Raw genomic sequence first — 18,326 nt, forward strand, 5'->3', positions numbered from 1 at the left:
GAATGCACAATGGACATGAATGGATGCAGGTGATCAGACAGGAGGCTTAAATGTGTGTCTACCCGCTCAATATGATTTGAAACGAGACTTGTCCATCCACGCAACACGTTTCCAGTCATCAACAGTCCGATGTCGGTGTTAGCGGGCCCAGGCGAGGCGTAGAGCTTTGTGTCGTGCAGTCATCAAGGGCACACGAGTGGGCCTTTGGCTCTGAAAGCCCATATCGATGAGGTTTAGTTGAAAGGTTCACATGCTGACACTTGTTGATGGCCCAGCATTGAAATCTGCAGCAATTTGCGGAAGGGTTGCACTTCTGTCACGTTTAATGATTCACTTCAGTCGTCGTCGGTCCCGTTCTTTCAGGCTCTTTCTCCGGCTGCAGCAATGTCAGAGATTTGATGTTTTACCAGATTCCTGATATTCGCAGTACACTTGTGAAATGGTCGTACCAGAAAATCCCCACTTCATTGCTACCTCAGAGATACTGTGTCCCACTGCTCGTGCGCCGACTATAACACCACATTCAAACTAACTTAAATCTTGATAACCTGCCATTGTAGCAGCAGTGACTGATCTAACAACTGCGCCAGTCAGTTTTTGTCTAATATAGGCATTGCCGATGGCAGTGCCGTATTATGCCTGTTTGCGTGTCTCTGTATTTGAATACGCATGCCTATACCAGTTGCTTTGGCACTTCAGTGCATAATTTTAATAATATTCGGAATCATTAACATAATCACAAAGTTATTGTTATCATTTGCAGCCTTTTTCCATAACGCTGAAAAAATTTGGTTAGTAAGAAAAGAAACTTGTGCAACAGAGAACTGTGTTCCACCAAATGAATTTCTAGAAGCCACCATATCCAAACACACAAATTTCATTCTGGAGACATAATGATGTTTTTATTTCCTACTTTTCGATAATGACACAGAAAACACATTGAATGTATGCAACAGTAAAAATTTTAATTGGCTGCTACACCTGCCCCTGCCATGGTCAAATCAAATATAATTTCACTGCAGACAGTACTGGACATCATGTTTGCTATGAATTCTAATAACTGCAGATCCTAGTGTTCTTCACTTGGTGTTGCCAGAGGTGAAAGAGGCATTTTGGTGAGAGCCAAAATTTTTGCCACTGCCTAAGTATCAAACTTGAATTTTTTTGCATACTAAGCAAGACTCAATCCACACAACAAATAAAACACAGATAAATCAGACTTTTTGACATTTGTCTTGTATTGAAATCTTTTCCAAGCAGCTGGTATCAGTTTAAGTGGGTTAAATGATCCGTATGCTGATCTCTTTTATTTAGAAGCTGACACCTTACTTCAGATACTGTGATGGGACTCAATTAGAATTTAGAAATTGAAAGCATGATTTCTCATCAGAAATCAATGGGAGCATGGTTTCTGGATGGTGTCTGTTTTCATCTGCATAAATGGTATCTCCCGGCAGGTTAAAAGAATTGGAAAAGCCAAGGTATTTGATTTTTTTCTTAGAAGAGAGGATACAAATGTTCCCTCACTCATTCAATCCATTTATTTATTTATTTATTTACTCGTGTCCAGAACATAACATACATGTATAGCTGATAGGCAGCAGCTCACAAAAAATGTAAGTACCTGATTAAAATCCATATGACATCCAAAATTTCACCGTTTGAACTGCTGTATCATTGGCAATAACCAGATCGTCCATCGGGCATAGGGCTGGGAGGTTTCTACAGTTGAGCAGGTGTTGATGATCTTGCTGTTCGCAACATTCGCATAGTTCATCTCCTGGAGAGAAACCCCATTTCTTCAAATTGATCTTGCACTGGTATACACCAGTTCTCAGCCTGTTGAGGACCTTCCATGTTTTATATGGGAGGTGACATCCTTTAGCAAGCTCTTCTTTATGGTTGTTCCAGTACCTCTCTGATGGCGAGTTACGCCAAAGCTGTAGTTGACGATTTGCAGGTGACGTTAAAAGTGGTTCTGTTGAACAGAGGAAACACTTTCTTGATCTTAATGTTGGATGTTGGTATTCACCTCCGAACAAGGGGTGTCTCCTGTTTCTGCTTCTCTTTTTCTGCTGCTGTTCTTCTTCTGATATGTGGAGGTGATATGCCCACGATATGATATATTTTACTAATAGGAGTTGCCCACAAACAGCCAGTGACAATGTGTCCTGTTTCATTAAGGGCAATGTCCACTTGTTTGGCATGGTTGGGGTTCTGCCACACGGGTGCTGCATATTCTGCAGTGGTGAAGCGTAAGGACAATGCAGATGTGCGAAGAACACAATCCATATTTAAACATCATCAAGTTCACTAACTAGACATAAACTGGCCAGAACCATAAAATGCAATTTTGCACAAATGTCTAGAAAATCATATTCAAAAATTTCCTATGCTTTCTGTAATACATAGTATGTTCAGATTATATTTGGGAACTGTGGGCACAGGCATAAAAGCACTGATGTGTAAAACAAGGTCCTGGAATTGACTCATCTTTCAGCAGGGTTTTTTCTGTTTGTACTCATTTGTATAAGGGGTAAAAGAAACTTGCAATTTGCATATTTGATATTCAAAATACGTAAGTTAAGTGTCCAATAATGACTCTGTAATAGAATATAGTATCTAAAATTTTGAACTGTCATCCATCGCTGGCCGTGGTGGCCAAGTGGTTCTAGGCACTACAGTCTGGGACTGCGCGACTGCTACGGTCGCAGGTTCGAATCCTGCCTCGGGCATGGATGTGTGCGTCGTCCTTAGGTTAATTAGGTTTAAGTAATTCTAAGTTCTAGGGGACTGATGACCTCAGCCGTCAAGCGCTCGGAGCCATTTGAACGATTTGTCATCCATCCTGTTTATTATACAGTACCACTTCTTACACACAAAAATGTAAACTGGGTAAAATACTCGATCCAGCTCAACATTTCAAATTCTCTGTCCATGTTCCCACAACAAAACACATCTATCATGCTATGAAATTCATTCTACACCACAAATTAACTAACATTTTATCATTTTTCTATAATTTTACCACATCTAATTAGAAAAAAATTAATTGGGAGATGATGAAGCTTGCACATGATAGAGTAGCATGGAGAGCTGCATCAAACCAGTCTCAGGACTGAAGACCACCACGACAACAACAACAACAACAACAACAACAACAACAATTAGAAACTTGAAAACTAATACTATCCTTTGCAGAAATCGTCCATTCAACCTCCATTTTCAGTTCTGACGATAACTGCAATCTGTATTCATCAGTATCCTATTTGCATGAATAAAACACCTATCCCTAGAATTAGCCTCTTAAACATATTATACAGTCCTCAAAATTTGACATATGTAAATCTATTCAAAAACTATTCCAAAGTAATGTGTGTTATAGAGTTACTCATCACAACATATCCCCAAAAACTTAGCTCATACTTTGCATGTAAATACATTTTTACTCCCACAAGCAAGATTTTAATGAGGTCTGACGAGCACCAAATTTTGAGCGAACAATAATTCAAATAAACTACACATATTACAAGAGAAACCCATCCAAAATATTACAAGTAACACATATAAATAACCCCTTGAGATTCCTCCCAAATCTTACATGCAGTACAATAGTATTCTTCTCCTTTGCAAATAATGAAATTAATTATGTACTGCCAACTGCCACGCACCATGAGTCATGCGATTAATGTCAACTCTCTCCTTGCACTGAGTTGTGACTCCATACATCTTACATAAATCTTAAATTCACCATTTTTACTCTTTATACAAGAAATACAACCCTCCAAATTTTTTACATGCTACATATGAAATTACACTTAAATAAACACATTAAGACAAGCCGTGGTTTTTATTCACAAGGTGCAAATCTGCAGCTGTTGCCTCTTATACCATATTTCTTGCCAGTCTGAATATGTTCTGAATCTCACTCCCCCCCTCCCCCACTTGCTCAAATCCATGCCCTCTTTCACCAATGGACTCTTACATTTACACACAAAATGTATGACTACAGCTGGAACACCATTTTTAGATTCGAGAAACGCACTTTCTTTGTTCATCAACATCTTTTATTTCACTTACGGGTTGCACATTTTTAATTTCACCCCTCTCTAAACAGTGCACCCTCAAACGATCAGTTTCAACGTTCCTTCTTTTTTCCTCCATATTGATGGTGCACATTATAATATAACAACCACCCTCAATTTCTTTATCCATTCCTAAATTCTCCTGATCGATTTCCAACTCATCTGTAGGATTTCACCCAAACTCACAACCTGTCATTTCATCATCACAGTAAGCATCAAATTTACTTTTCCTTTCCTCTGAAATAATGATATTAGTAGTTGTAACGTTTTCACAACTAACCACACAACTTAAAACTTTGACTCTCTTAAACAAATTCTCACTTATCTCCATCGAAACACTACAAATTCTATCACAATTGACTCTAACATCCAACGATGGTCTACTACCTAACACATTACTTTCACATTCATCCTTTGACATCCACTTGCAGTTCATGGTTTCATCAAGAACAAGTAAGCTTTCGGTCAAAAGACCTCCTTCTGAATTAGATCTCTCACACACACACACACACACACACACACACACACACACACACACACACACACACAAAAACAAAAAACCAGTGTCTTTGTCGGCTGAGGTTAGACTGACACCAAGAGACAGTGGTCATGTGTTACAGCTGTGTTTGTGTGAATGTGTATGCGTACATTATTTAGTTCACAAGAAGGCCTTTCAGCCAAGAGCTTACTCTTTTAGTAGTTTTATTGTTGTGCCTGTCTGGGAATCAGCATCTCCACTACTTAGTGGGTAGCAATCTATCCATCTCATAATACTGGCATTATTTCATCCTGGATTTTCCTTTGGCTGAAAATTACATACGCAGTTGTTTTTGTGGCAAGAGAAACATTATAAGTACACAGAAATGAAAGAAAAATGCAGTGATTGTGTCATCATTTGTTGACTGATGGAAGTCAGGTGGTCAGACTTAATAAATAATTAACCATTTATGAAAATCTGGAGCTCTAACTTCTCATTTCAGATAATAATAGGTGTTAGTATTAGACCTCAATATCCTTTTCATTGATTTTTTTAAATAAGATACCAACTTCAGATATCTCAATTATAAACAAGAAGTGGGCTTAAGTTGGATATTGTTCAGAAAGTTACATAATTCATTTTTTTATTATGTGCGCTATTAATAAAAATAATAACCACTGTACTCTGAAACGCAAAGATTCATTTTTTGTTATGACATTGATTCCTGACATCCGGCAGCTTACTATGAGGCGTGTTTTTTAAGTAAGTACCATTTTGAAATTAAAAAGACTTGCTAAAATATCTCAATTTTATTTTTATATGAAAGCCTGTACCTTAATCTACTTTTCTACTAATTTCCGTCAATATTGAGGCACTTGTCATAACGTTGTACCAGTTTTTGAATACCCTCCTCACAGAAGTCTGCCACCTGACCTGTTAATCACTGCATCACCACTGTTTTGACTTTGTCATCGTCTTGAAGACGCTGACCGCCCAAGTGTTTCTTCAAGTGCAGGAGCAGATGGTAGTCACTGGGCGCAAGATCGGGGCTGTACGGAGGATGATCTAGAGTTTCCCATCGAAAAGATGTGATGAGATCTTTGGTCTGATTCGCCACATGCGGACGGGCATCGTCTTGCAGCAAAACGATGCCCTTGCTCAACTTCCATGGACTGTTGCTTTGATTCTGGTGTGACGTAGGCCAACGATGTTTCATCCTCCGTAACAATTTGGATTAAGAAATCATCACCGTCGTCGTGGTACCACTCAAGGAAAGTCAAAGCACTGTCTAAACGTTTGGTTTTGTGCACATCCATCAACATTTTTGGTACCCAACATATGCACAATTTTTGGTAATTCAAGTGCTCGGTCACAGTACCATACAAAACACTACGAGAAACATTAGGAAAGTCATCCCGCAAGGATGAAATCGTAAAGCATCTGTTTTCTCTCACCTTATTGTCCACTTACTGCACCAAACTATGATTGACGACCGAAGAACACCCACTCTGTTGTTCACCATGCACATTTGTACAGCCATCTTTAAATGCTCTCGCCCACTTTCTTACCATTCCGTCACTCGTAATATTTTCTCCGTAAACTGCACAGATCTCACGATAAATATCAACCACTTTTAGGCCTTTAGCACTAAGGAATCTTGTAACAGCTTCACAGTTGGTGGGACTCACGATTATCGGAGGCATCTTAAACACTCAGTACACAACGTAAACAAGGAAGAATCAGACTGCAATGGTGTCAGAGCGTAGATTAAGGTACAGGCTTTCATGTAAAAATAAAATTATTGAGATATCTTAGCACGTCTTTTTTTTAAAACACATATATAGATGGAAGTGTCACCAGTGGTAATACATCCAGTTTATATTTGTCATATTTTATTAATATTTTAGTTGTAATGTCAACAAATTGTGTTAAAACCAGTGAATACAAAAATTATTAGGTTATTTTGTCTAAAACTGACATGGTGAGACCGTGGCTGTATACAATTAATGTAAGTTGATTCTAACAAAGAAAAAGACAGCAACCAGCCACTATTAACAATGCTATTTTATTTAAGTATATAGTGCCGTAACCGGTTTTGAACTGACAAGTTCATCATCAGACAGCTGTACACAGGATTCACAAGACGCACTTTACATAATCGTCAGTTTACAATTTTTATCCTCCCACTGTAGTGCAATGTTCTTGGTGTGTTTGTGCCATCGAAAATTCCGTGAAATTTTGTTGCAAAATTGCTATGCATATACCACATTGTGCAAAGCAACACACACACACACACACACACACACACACACACACACACACACACACAAGAAAAAGTATTTGCCACATGTGAAATTGATACAAAGATGGTACTCTTTATCAAACAACCTTCAAGGAACTTCCCTTCCAGATGAAAATGCACTATGAACATGGCTCGACAAGTTCTTCACTTCGAAACTGCAAAAAATTGAGGAATCAAAAAGTTACCCCAGCATTGGCAAGCTGTTGTAAATAGTGAAAGGGACTATATTACTGACAACTGAAGTCTCTGTCATGGGTATCTGTTGTGTTTATTAAACTTGGGGAAAACACTACACACCAACCCAATAGAATTAAATCTTCACTATGGAGAAAATCGCCAGCAATCCACTACGCCAAGCAGTTGTTGCCATTCAAGCACCTGATAGAGATGGCGGGCAGAAACCGTCTCATTGCCAGTCCGAACACTGTGGTGCACTATGACCCCTAGCAATTTGTAACAAAGAGTGTAAAAAAGGATCTCTGTTGTTTGTCCCATCAACGAATAAGTGTTGTTAGCATCGGTCAAGCGATTATGTCAGCGTAGCATCCACCAAATGACTGTTGACTTGATCTGGTATAATAAGTACTAGCTACTGTTGATTATGAGCTTCCCTTCAATTAATTCACAGAATTCCATGTGATGTAAGTACTTTTACCATTCTATTGTGTGAGAAAAGTCTGAGGAATTTGCTTATACTGCAGATTCTCAATTCTTATTGGTGTCTTTATACAATGAATATACGATAAAGCAGATGATGAAAAAGAGTGTCAATAGTGAAGCGCTTAGAACACCATCGGAAAAATAAATTACAAAGCAGTCTGAAAAAACATTTCTGAAATTCACTTCATGTCACAGAAAAAAGCGAGCTTCGGAAAATTAGCTGTAACTACTGGCTGTAATGCTAGTAGGTAACTGTTTTCCTCTATGACAACAACACAGCAGCCACCAATAATTAATACATATTAAACGAATATTTCCACATCAGTTATGGAAAGAACAATGCACTGTAAAAAAATACTTCCAAAACCAACACCACAATAAAATTAATCGTTTCCAATTGGCAATTACAGAAAAAAAGTGTATACTAAAATAACAATAAATACTAGCAATAAATAGTAGCTAAACTTTATTGCAAATTCTTAAAACACACACACACACACACACACACACACACACACACACACACACACACAAAAGAGGTACTAACAACAGGCAACAGAAGAATATCAACATATACACCTCTTTGGAAAAAAAAAAAAAAGTGCACTTGACTGTAAATGTGGTGTTGTTATCCTCTGGAACAATAGAATGAACAGTTCCTGCAACAGACAAACATATATGAATTTGCCAAGCATATGTGGGAGTTCGTGGAAAAATGACGAACAACAAAAAGTTTCACATTAGTTAACAAGATAGGTAAATGGTTTTAATTCTAAATTTCTTAGCAACTGTATGCTATATATTACAAAAAATAATTATATAAAATTATTTACTAATATATCACACAATTGACAAAGCTTTCAGGAATAAGAAGCAAAACATATGAGGTACAACTATAATTGCAGATTCAATTGCATAGGAAATGATAGGACAAACTTGATGCACTATTAAACACACAATTGAGGACCAAACACATCATTAGCATATGGAAAAAGTCGTCAGCGAATAACTGCTTGGGTCTATGAGCGTATACTAGAAAGCAATCCTGTATTAGATTACGAAAGTCCAGTTTAAAAACATACAATGCAGTAGAAGAGTGTCTATATTCTCTGATTGTGAAATTATACAGAACACTTTAAAAAGTTCAGACAGAAGTGGGGGGGATTTGTACCAATGACATCTGGGGACCTTCATTTGTGTCACTTGGTTAGTGGGGTTGAACTTCACAGGAATCTAAACTGGTCTCTAGGCATTCCAAAACAAAACATTCCAGCAATGATGGGTCATGACACAGAATGCTACTGACTGAGGGCAAGAGACATAATTAATATATGTTGCACCAAGACTGGCCTTCCAATCTCTGCACACAATCCCAAAATAGGGGACTGCATTACTGACTACCTTTTAGATTCAAAAGGAGCCACCTAAGCCAAAGCCAGTGGTTCTATAATATAGTTACAATGAAAGAATTGCTCCAAACATAATGATAGACATGATCTGTCTGCTGTTTTTATTTCTCCTATAAAACAAAATGCAACATCAGATTAAGAATCAGCAACATTGTGAAGAAAGTAGCTGTCAACAAACATGCAGAAATGCATCAGGACTTATTTCAACAAAACACAGAGATCAAACTGAGGAGAGAAAATGAAAGGAACAGTACCAATAATTTGAACAGCTTTCATACTTCTGAAAACATGTTTCAGATTTACAAATTTATTTTGTAACTTACCTTGCAACACTTTATCTGTGGATGGCTTCACATAAAATTCTCCCTTATCTGCAGATTCTAAGTCTACCGTGTATTCAATCAAACCTTTAAATTTTTCCATGTCGAAAATATATCTCTTCAGTGGCTGTACCAGCATTGTTCTGACAACAGGGTGGTTAACTGACTGCAGTCGATGTAACAAGCCTGGCAATTTTATTAACGCCTGATAAATCCTGAGGGAGAGAAAACAATATTAATTCACTGAACTAAGAAAAATAAAATTTTTTAACAGCATTTTTTGAGGATCATTTAGTAGAACATAAAACTGCATCAGTAACAACATATTTTATACGAAACAAAATGTAGAAAACTGAAGTCATCAGAAATCTTTATTTAATACAATACGTATTAACATACACAAACATTTACTTACGTATGTCCAAGTTACAGTTCAAAATTCTGAAATGTTTTGGATGCAACATTTGTCAAACCAATAGTTTTATTATTCCAATTGATTTAGATGAAAATTATGTTTACAGAAATAACGAAACTTAAAAATCTTCAACACATGACAGAAAGGAGGTTTGAGATTGAGAGCCCAGTGACAATTACAATTAAAAAAGTGATTCATTTTGATTTCACTGTAAGTATACAGTCCATACTCTATTTGCCAATTTTGCAAAGCATCTTCCTTATTCTGACAGCCACAGCCTCAAGAGAGGTTTGAAGGAGCACAGGTTCACTGCATACAAACTACACCTGACACTATTATAGTTGCTACAGACCTATAGTATCCCTTATAGCCACAGAGAGCAGGGGTTCACATTGCTGGGAACCAGGTTTCCTGGAGGGCAATGCAGATAGCAGGTATAAAGCTTACCAGTTGCCGTAGCTCAGCCAGGCGGTGGAAAAAACCACCACAATTCCACTGGAGGATGACATTGTGAGACTGGGAAGGCATGGAACATTCAAATAGGCAGTTTACGCCTCTGAGTTACCTGCTGCCACTGACTTTGTGCCTGAGCACTCTATATCCATTGCGTCTGAGGGTGGGTTGGTTGGTTGGTTTGTGGGATTGCAGGGCACAGACTGCTACGGTCATCGGTCCCTTTTTCCAAAATTTCAAACACCCACACAGAATAAAAAAGAACAATGGAAAATATGGTGGACGACACAGGACAAGACAGACTCAGACAAAAGGAATTAAAATCACACAGAGTGTGACAGTGGTTGGCCGACCATAGAGAGTAGGCCAAAGGCCAGACTCAACACAAAAAAAGACAAACACTTAGATTAAGTGATAAAAGCCCCCTGCCCGGAAAAAACACGCAAAACTAAGCCTGCCACGGCAGTGTCATCTGTTCAAAGGGCAGGGAGCTTATCTGGCAGCGCAAATGTCTGCCTGAGCGCAGATAAAAAGGGGACAGGCCAACAAAATGTGGACCACCAAAGCTGCCCTGCACCGACATAGAGGCGGGTCCTCACGGCGCAGTAAATATCTGTGCGTCAGCCGGGTGTGGCCAATGCGGAGCCGACAAAGGACAGCCGAGTCCCTGCGAGTGGCTCACATGGATGACCACCACACAGTTGTCGTTTCCTTGATAGCACGGAGTTTATTGGGTGTGGTCAGATCGCGCCATTCAGCATCCCAAAGCGCTCTGTGGAATTGAAACGTGTATATTTTGTAATTGATGCCATCAAACCATATTCAGGACAGTGGAAATTAAAATGTCCTGTGGTGTCTCTCCTGCTTACAGTCGGCCGGTTTGTCCCTCTTTTTTTTTTTTAAGAGAAAGAACTCTTCAGAAAATTTGCACTCTTTATTCCCTATCAGCTAACAACTTGCTGCTTTGTGTGACATAAAATTAAATATAGGATACATAAACCCAATAAAGACATCAGACAAGCAAGACAATACACATTTCTTTAATCCTTAGCTCCTAGAATTTTTGTCTCTCCAATCTTGCTACAGCTTTACATGGCGTGCTTTCCTTTCTGTGAAAGGATATATTACCTTATCAAAGTTCATCAAACATTTTGCTACATGAAAAGTTGAAATGTCGTTGTCTAATAGTGAAAAAGCTGTTAATACAAATAGAACCCAAGACTGTTGTGGTTTCTTGACTGATTACGTCTATTTTGTCACTGTCTTCTAGATAAAACAATATAGGCCCTTCTAATACTGCAACAATTGTAATACACACCAAATAAACGAGACTGTTTTGGCACAAATGGTATTTTGTAACGACAGAATATAATTCACAAAGTATCAATATAAAATACCTATTAGGCCTATTACAAGCAAAAAGTTTTATGTTAGTAAATAGTTCCACACTTCATTCATATGCTCCAGTTTCTCAAGCAAGAGATCGAAAAGTAGTAGTACGAAATTTTTATACAAACTTGGAATCGTCATATTTTCCATAATTTGTGTGATGTCCCTGTTTCTTCTCTTTCCTCGCTCTAACAAACAGTCTTGTTATCACTAATTCAGTAACTATTCCTGCCAATGTCACAGCTTATTCGCAGGGTTACTTCACTAACTCTGCCAGAATCACTGGTTTAGTTATCCCGCAATTATTCTCCGTTTAGGCATTGTTACGTGTTCGTACAACGCATTTTCTGTGCTTCTTCCAGAATAGAACATAAAGCGGCTGCTAGCCGGGGACTGTACAACTGGCCCTTACTAGTATAGCGATCTGGCCAAAAATGTTCTGTCAAAATTTCATATTCTTGGATACACTGAGAAGGTAATACGTAATCTTTCTTACCTGTTATTTGTTTATTTCCACTCCTGTAGTCTGAATCTATGGATTTCGCTAGTAATTATAACAACACTCATCATTCGCAAACCCAATCAACCACACAATCAGACAGCGATTGGCATTCATCCGTTCGGCCTTACTCCGCTCAGCTTGTATAGCCCCTTTTGTCTGTAGGAAAGTTTGTTTCTACAAGCGACGAGGAATCCCCTGACAGACATCACGTACACTATGCACACATTCACAAATCAACTTACGATTCATTCAGAAATCATCTTACAATGTGTCAAAAATGTTCAAACACCAACAGGGATGCGTTTCAAAGTCATATGAATAATCGGGAGACTAATGTGTTATGGACGCTAGTCGCTTTGTGAAACAAGTTCCCCCCCCCCCCCCTCAAGAATATGAATTTGCCCCCCCCCTATTTCAGTTTTCCATTGCCTGTCAAACCAATTAAGGAAGCTCTTGTGATTCACCTCTTTGCAGTGGCCACCTCATTTTTGTTGACACAATAATGTAGAACGAGTGCAGTACAAAACTGGAAGATGTCCTAACAATGTATGACAATTTTCACAGCCTTTCCAACAGAAACAGTAATATTTCCATAATACTGTCCAGAATTCTATTCTGGCAGGATGATCTGCGTTAATCCGTGTTTCGACCAAGTACACAATGACCTCACATGGTTCATTCGTAATTCTCAAAAGCACCAGTAATTCATTCTGTAACAGGTCTGTGCTTATACTTTTCTTGAAATTGAAACCAACAGACTTCATTACTATACATAAACGTCTTTCTCCCACTGCCATATCTACAGCAATGAACTGCATCTAGCGGCAGTGTGCATTAAGTTCTTTACGCTTTCTGTCTTCTTCTTTTTACCAAGTGTCGTTAAGTTATACAAGCCAGCCTTTTTAGGTTTACAGGGTATTTTTCTTTGCAAACCATCATTACCGCAATTCTGTGTATCTTCAGGGCATCTACAGTTATTTCCATCCCCCCCCCCCCTTCCCCCCCTGCTCTCAAAATATTCCAGTAAGGAGCTCACAAACTCTCACGTTTCACGATGCACAATTTGAAATCACTGAATGCTCCAAAGCAAGCACATTTTTCTGCATATGTTAACTACTAGCTTAATACATCCTGTCATATAAAATTAACAGACACCACTATAAGACGAGTTGTTACTTTTAGCTACCAATTAATCAGGTTGAGGTGATTGGTATGCAAACATCCACCGACATAGGGGTCAGTATTGTACGAGAAAAATACTCAGCTGCAACATTTTTACATGAACTACCCCAGCATTCAGCCTAACTGATTTTGAGAGCTGCGGAAAACCCAAACCCGAATGGCACGACTGCTCCACCATTGTGTGAGTGCAGTGTCTTTAGCAGTGCACCAGCTTCCCCATTAATTTCAAGTTGTTGGTATCACTAGTCAAACCTGAATTATTGGAGTTGCTTAATACTTCCCTTTCTTTTTTAAAATTTTAGATTCATCAACAGTATGTGTGAAACACTGTACTTTTTTAATGATATTTGGTCTATATTTTAACCAATTATACAGACAATTCAGTTTATTTTTCAGAAGCTGTATTCTTTCATTATATCAGTATTCAAATTAGGATTGATGGTTACTCTTGTATATTTTATTTCAGTTTCCTGGAAACTGACAGACTTTGGAGCATTGAAAGATTTTTGAATACAAAATTTTATAAAGACACTGGCCAACAGAAGCACAAAATTTTGTCTCAAAGAAAGAACACAAAAGACAAAAATACCAGAAAAAGAGTATTGCTTACTTGTAACAGTCTTGCAAGGTTGCTTTCTGCTGATGCAGGCGTTTTGCTAGGACCTGGAAATCTGGGATTCTGCGCAGATTTTCATCCAACAAGGACCTCCTTATTTCAGGTGAGTTGACAAGCACCTCTACAACATCAAGTCTCTCATTTATTAGGTTAATATCACGCAAAGGTTGCTTCAACCATTGTGACAGTAATCTGTAATTGAAAATATAAAAAATACCTCTTTCAGAGAATGCTACTACAGCTACATTCATTCAGAAAGTACATTGTGTATTAAAAATGTAAGTATGATTGAAAGTTACAGCATCACTTTTAAATAAATAAATTTTAGCTGCAGGAGAAGGTCACATTGCTCACTCCACAGCCATGTCTCAAAGTTACCCATTTCTAAATACTTCTTCTCATAATGACTCATTATCCTCTGTGTTTATATGAGGCAATAGCTCTGTGGTGAAAATACCACAGTGTTGACCTGCAGGTTTCTTTCACTGTTCTATCAAGTAGCTCATTTACATTGATAAAATTATGCCCTGGCATCCTGCTGCAATGAGAGCAGTATAATGGTCTGGCTAGTCTTCAATAATTTATTTGCAGGACATATGCGCTACTAGGCTTGTAAATGCCACAGGAAATTAAGACGACTAAAACATTTCCCATCATTATGACATATCTTCTAGCTGCTTCTGGACTGTTCACAGTTCTGTTCAATACGCAAACAGGAAAATACAAAAGCAAGGATGACAGAAGAAAATAAGGCGATAAATGTCACTTGTTAGCACCCAGTGGTAAACATGTAGTAATACCCTTTAAGATGGTGACCAGTGATAAAGTGTGTAAAATATTTCCCAAAAAATGTAAACAGAACAGGTAAATAGAAAGTACATAAAAAACGTAAGAGCAAAATTTTGAAATTGAGTAAACATATATCTAGTCTGCAGTTTTTAAGTGTGCTGAAAGTGGACATAAATACGTTTACCGCAATGAAAAGTGAGTTGATCTTATCACAAAACACGCAGAATCTCTCCGAAGACATTTTGGTCTCTTCAGATTTAAAGTGGTCAAAAGTGTCGTACAAAAGCAGTGCTGGTACTCAGAATATGAATGTAAAAAATCTGTGATGATAATTTAAACTTAGTAGACAAAAACTGCATCTGGCAGTGTTTGCGAAACACGCAAAGAAGAAAAGTGTTGTGTGAACAGAGTGGAACTAAAAAGTTCATCACTACAAGAAAATAAATCAAAGACAGCAACAGAGAGCACAGCTGATCTACTGACCTCAAAGTGTACTGTAAAGTCAATATTGGCTGCAGAAGACATAAAAAAATTTCCATTAATAATAGAAAAAGAAATTAGTTAAGCCTTAAACCTCCTTTTCAAAATATGACGAAGTGTATCGCTTCTATGCTGACCCTAAAATCAGAAATGAAAGCATTACAGTTTTGTGAAATCTGGTGCCAGTTTGTCTGAACTAAGAAATATGGTTGGGTCAAATGAAGTGAAATGATTAAATAGTCATGACGTTTTGTTCTGATTGGTGGTTCAAAAGACAACAACAAAAATTAGATAAACAAGGCATTCTACGAACTAAAATTACACTCCTGGAAATTGAAATAAGAACACCGCGAATTCATTGTCCCAGGAAGGGGAAACTTTATTGACACATTCCTGGGGTCAGATACATCACATGATCACACTGACAGAACCACAGGCACATAGACACAGGCAACAGAGCATGCACAATGTCGGCACTAGTACAGTGTACACCCACCTTTCGCAGCAATGCAGGCTGCTATTCTTCCATGGAGACGATCGTAGAGATGCTGGATGTAGTCCTGTGGTACGGCTTGCCATGCCATTTCCACCTGGCGCCTCAGTTGGACCAGCGTTCGTGCTGGACGTGCAGACCGCGTGAGACGACGCTTCATCCAGTCCCAAACATGCTCAATGGGGGACAGATCCGGAGATCTTGCTGGCCAGGGTAGTTGACTTACACCTTCTAGAGCACGTTGGGTGGCACGAGATACATGCGGACGTGCATTGTCCTGTTGGAACAGCAAATTCCCTTGCCGGTCTAGGAATGGTAGAACGATGGGTTCGATGACGGTTTGGATGTACCGTGCACTATTCAGTGTCCCCTCGACGATCACCAGTGGTGTACGGCCAGTGTAGGAGATCGCTCCCCACACCATGATGCCGGGTGTTGGCCCTGTGTGCCTCGGTCGTATGCAGTCCTGATTGTGGCGCTCACCTGCACGGCGCCAAACACGCATATGACCATCATTGGCACCAAGGCAGAAGCGACTCTCATCGCTGAAGACGACACGTCTCCATTCGTCCCTCCATTCACGCCTGTCGCGACACCACTGGAGGCGGGCTGCACGATGTTGGGGCGTGAGCGGAAGACAGCCTAACGGTGTGCGGGACCGTAGCCCAGCTTCATGGAGACGGTTGCGAATGGTCCTCGCCGATACCCCAGGAGCAACAGTGTCCCTAATTTGCTGGGAAGTGGCGATGCGGTCCCCTACGGCACTGCGTAGGATCCTACGGTCTTGGCGTGCATCCGTGCGTCGCTGCGGTCCGGTCCCAGGTCGACGGGCACGTGCACCTTCCGCCCCACGTATTGAGCAATTCGGCGGTACGTCCAGCCGGCCTCCCGCATGCCCACTATATGCCCTCGCTCAAAGTCCGTCAACTGCACATACGGTTCACGTCCACGCTGTCGCGGCATGCTACCAGTGTTAAAGACTGCGATGGAGCTCCGTATGCCACGGCAAACTGGCTGACACTGACGGCGGCGGTGCACAAATGCTGCGCAGCTAGCGCCATTCGACGGCCAACACCGCGGTTCCTGGTGTGTCCGCTGTGCCGTGCGTGTGATCATTGCTTGTACAGCCCTCTCGCAGTGTACGGAGCAAGTATGGTGGGTCTGACACACCAGTGTCAATGTGTTCTTTTTTCCATTTCCAGGAGTGTATGTGTAAGTCACACACACGAATATCAACAATTTAGGAAAAGATATGGTGCTACCTACTGTAAAGGTGACATGTTAAGATGCAGACTGGCACAATTAAAGGACACTTAGACATAAGCTTTCAGATACCGCCTTCATCATAAAAAGAAAACAAGAACAAAAAAGAAAGAGAAAGAAAGATGAAGGTAGAGGGTGACAGCTTGTGTGTAAGTGTCTAACTGTGCCTGTCTGCAACTTTATGTGCCATCTTTACAGTAAGTAGCAATCCAAATTTTCCTGCATTGTTGATATTCCAACGTGAAGCTTCCATTGTTTGATTTCACACAAGCAAATGTAATTTTCATAGCATATCACATTGTTAAACCTATGAATGAATCATGTGTAAATCAAGAAGTAGTTGGAGTAGGCAGTACACAACAAACTTTCAAAACGTGTTTTGAGAAGTAAGAGGTCACGAAAAGTTGTGAAGAAGAAGAAGAAGAAAGTTATGTTGTTAGGTAGTTTACATGGCAGAGGTTTTGGCCACCTGTTGCAGGATGAACTAGGGTCACGTTACTAGTTCACAAGTTTTTAAAACTTAGTGCAAGTCTGCGTCAGGTGATTGAGGACACAGGTTAACTTCACAAAGGAAGCTGCAACGAGACATACTGGTGTTGGGCTTGTATCTATTCTGAGGCACCATGACCAGCTTCATTTAAACTCTTCTGTTACAGTTAATTTAGAGGTGGAACAACTGCTTGGATCAAGTATGGGGTCTCATACTGGTTGGGTTCCAGTTGACTATCAGTAGGTGGGATGATACTAGGCACGGCCTTCACCTCAACAGGAAAGAGAAGGGAAAACTCGCTGGATTAATAGCAAATAACTTAAGGGGGCGGGGATGGGGATGGGGAGGATGGCACTATCACAAGTGGTAAAGTACTAGTGGTTACCTGTGAGAGAACAGCAGTTTTTAAGGGTAGGGAGGGCAGAAACGAAAGATGTCCAGAGACAGGGTGAAAATGCATTCACATTGTTAAGACAGAATGTACAAAATTCACACAAACACCCCCTGATTGAAAATTAGGTTCATACAGTTGTAATTCAGGCAGTGCACAAAATCAATTATCCTTAATGCACCACAATATCTAAGGACAAGGGGGTAAGCTTAATGATTGCTTATTTGTGTTGAAGAATTAAGAGTTTAGCAAACCAGTCAATATAATCTGCCTTCCTGAACATCACGTGACCACTGGTATAGATACGTTAAATGTTACTGGATTCAAGTTAGCTCCTTATTTCTGTAGAGAAAATATGGAGAAAGGAGGAGTTGCCACATTTGTCAGAAACTGTTTTGATCTCAAGACTATCGATATTAATAAATTCTGCGCAGAGCAGCTCTTAGAAGCTTGTGCAACAGTAGTAGTATTTCACAATCATTCCTTCATAATAGTAAGTATATACAGAGGACCTTCAGGAAACTTTAACATCTTCATAAATAATGTGGAAGCTCTGTTGTCCCATCCCACAGTAAAAAACAAGACAATAGTGGTTGATGGTGATTTTAA

General features: G+C 39.5%; 1 protein-coding gene across 1 annotated transcript in view; it reads right to left on the bottom strand.

Moving 5' to 3' along the window:
- The window catches only part of LOC126469915 (DNA mismatch repair protein Msh2), a 217,194-nt gene that overhangs the window by 42,841 nt on the left and 156,027 nt on the right, over positions 1 to 18,326 (bottom strand). Inside the window, exons 9-10 of the mRNA XM_050097303.1 lie at positions 13,806 to 14,003; positions 9,258 to 9,469 (exon numbers count right to left, since the gene is read on the bottom strand). Of these exons, the coding sequence (XP_049953260.1) occupies positions 9,258 to 9,469; positions 13,806 to 14,003 (410 nt within the window). The remainder of the gene's footprint in view (positions 1 to 9,257; positions 9,470 to 13,805; positions 14,004 to 18,326) is intronic.

This window comes from Schistocerca serialis, chromosome 3 (genome assembly GCF_023864345.2).
Source record: "Schistocerca serialis cubense isolate TAMUIC-IGC-003099 chromosome 3, iqSchSeri2.2, whole genome shotgun sequence".
Lineage (NCBI taxonomy): Eukaryota > Metazoa > Arthropoda > Insecta > Orthoptera > Acrididae > Schistocerca > Schistocerca serialis.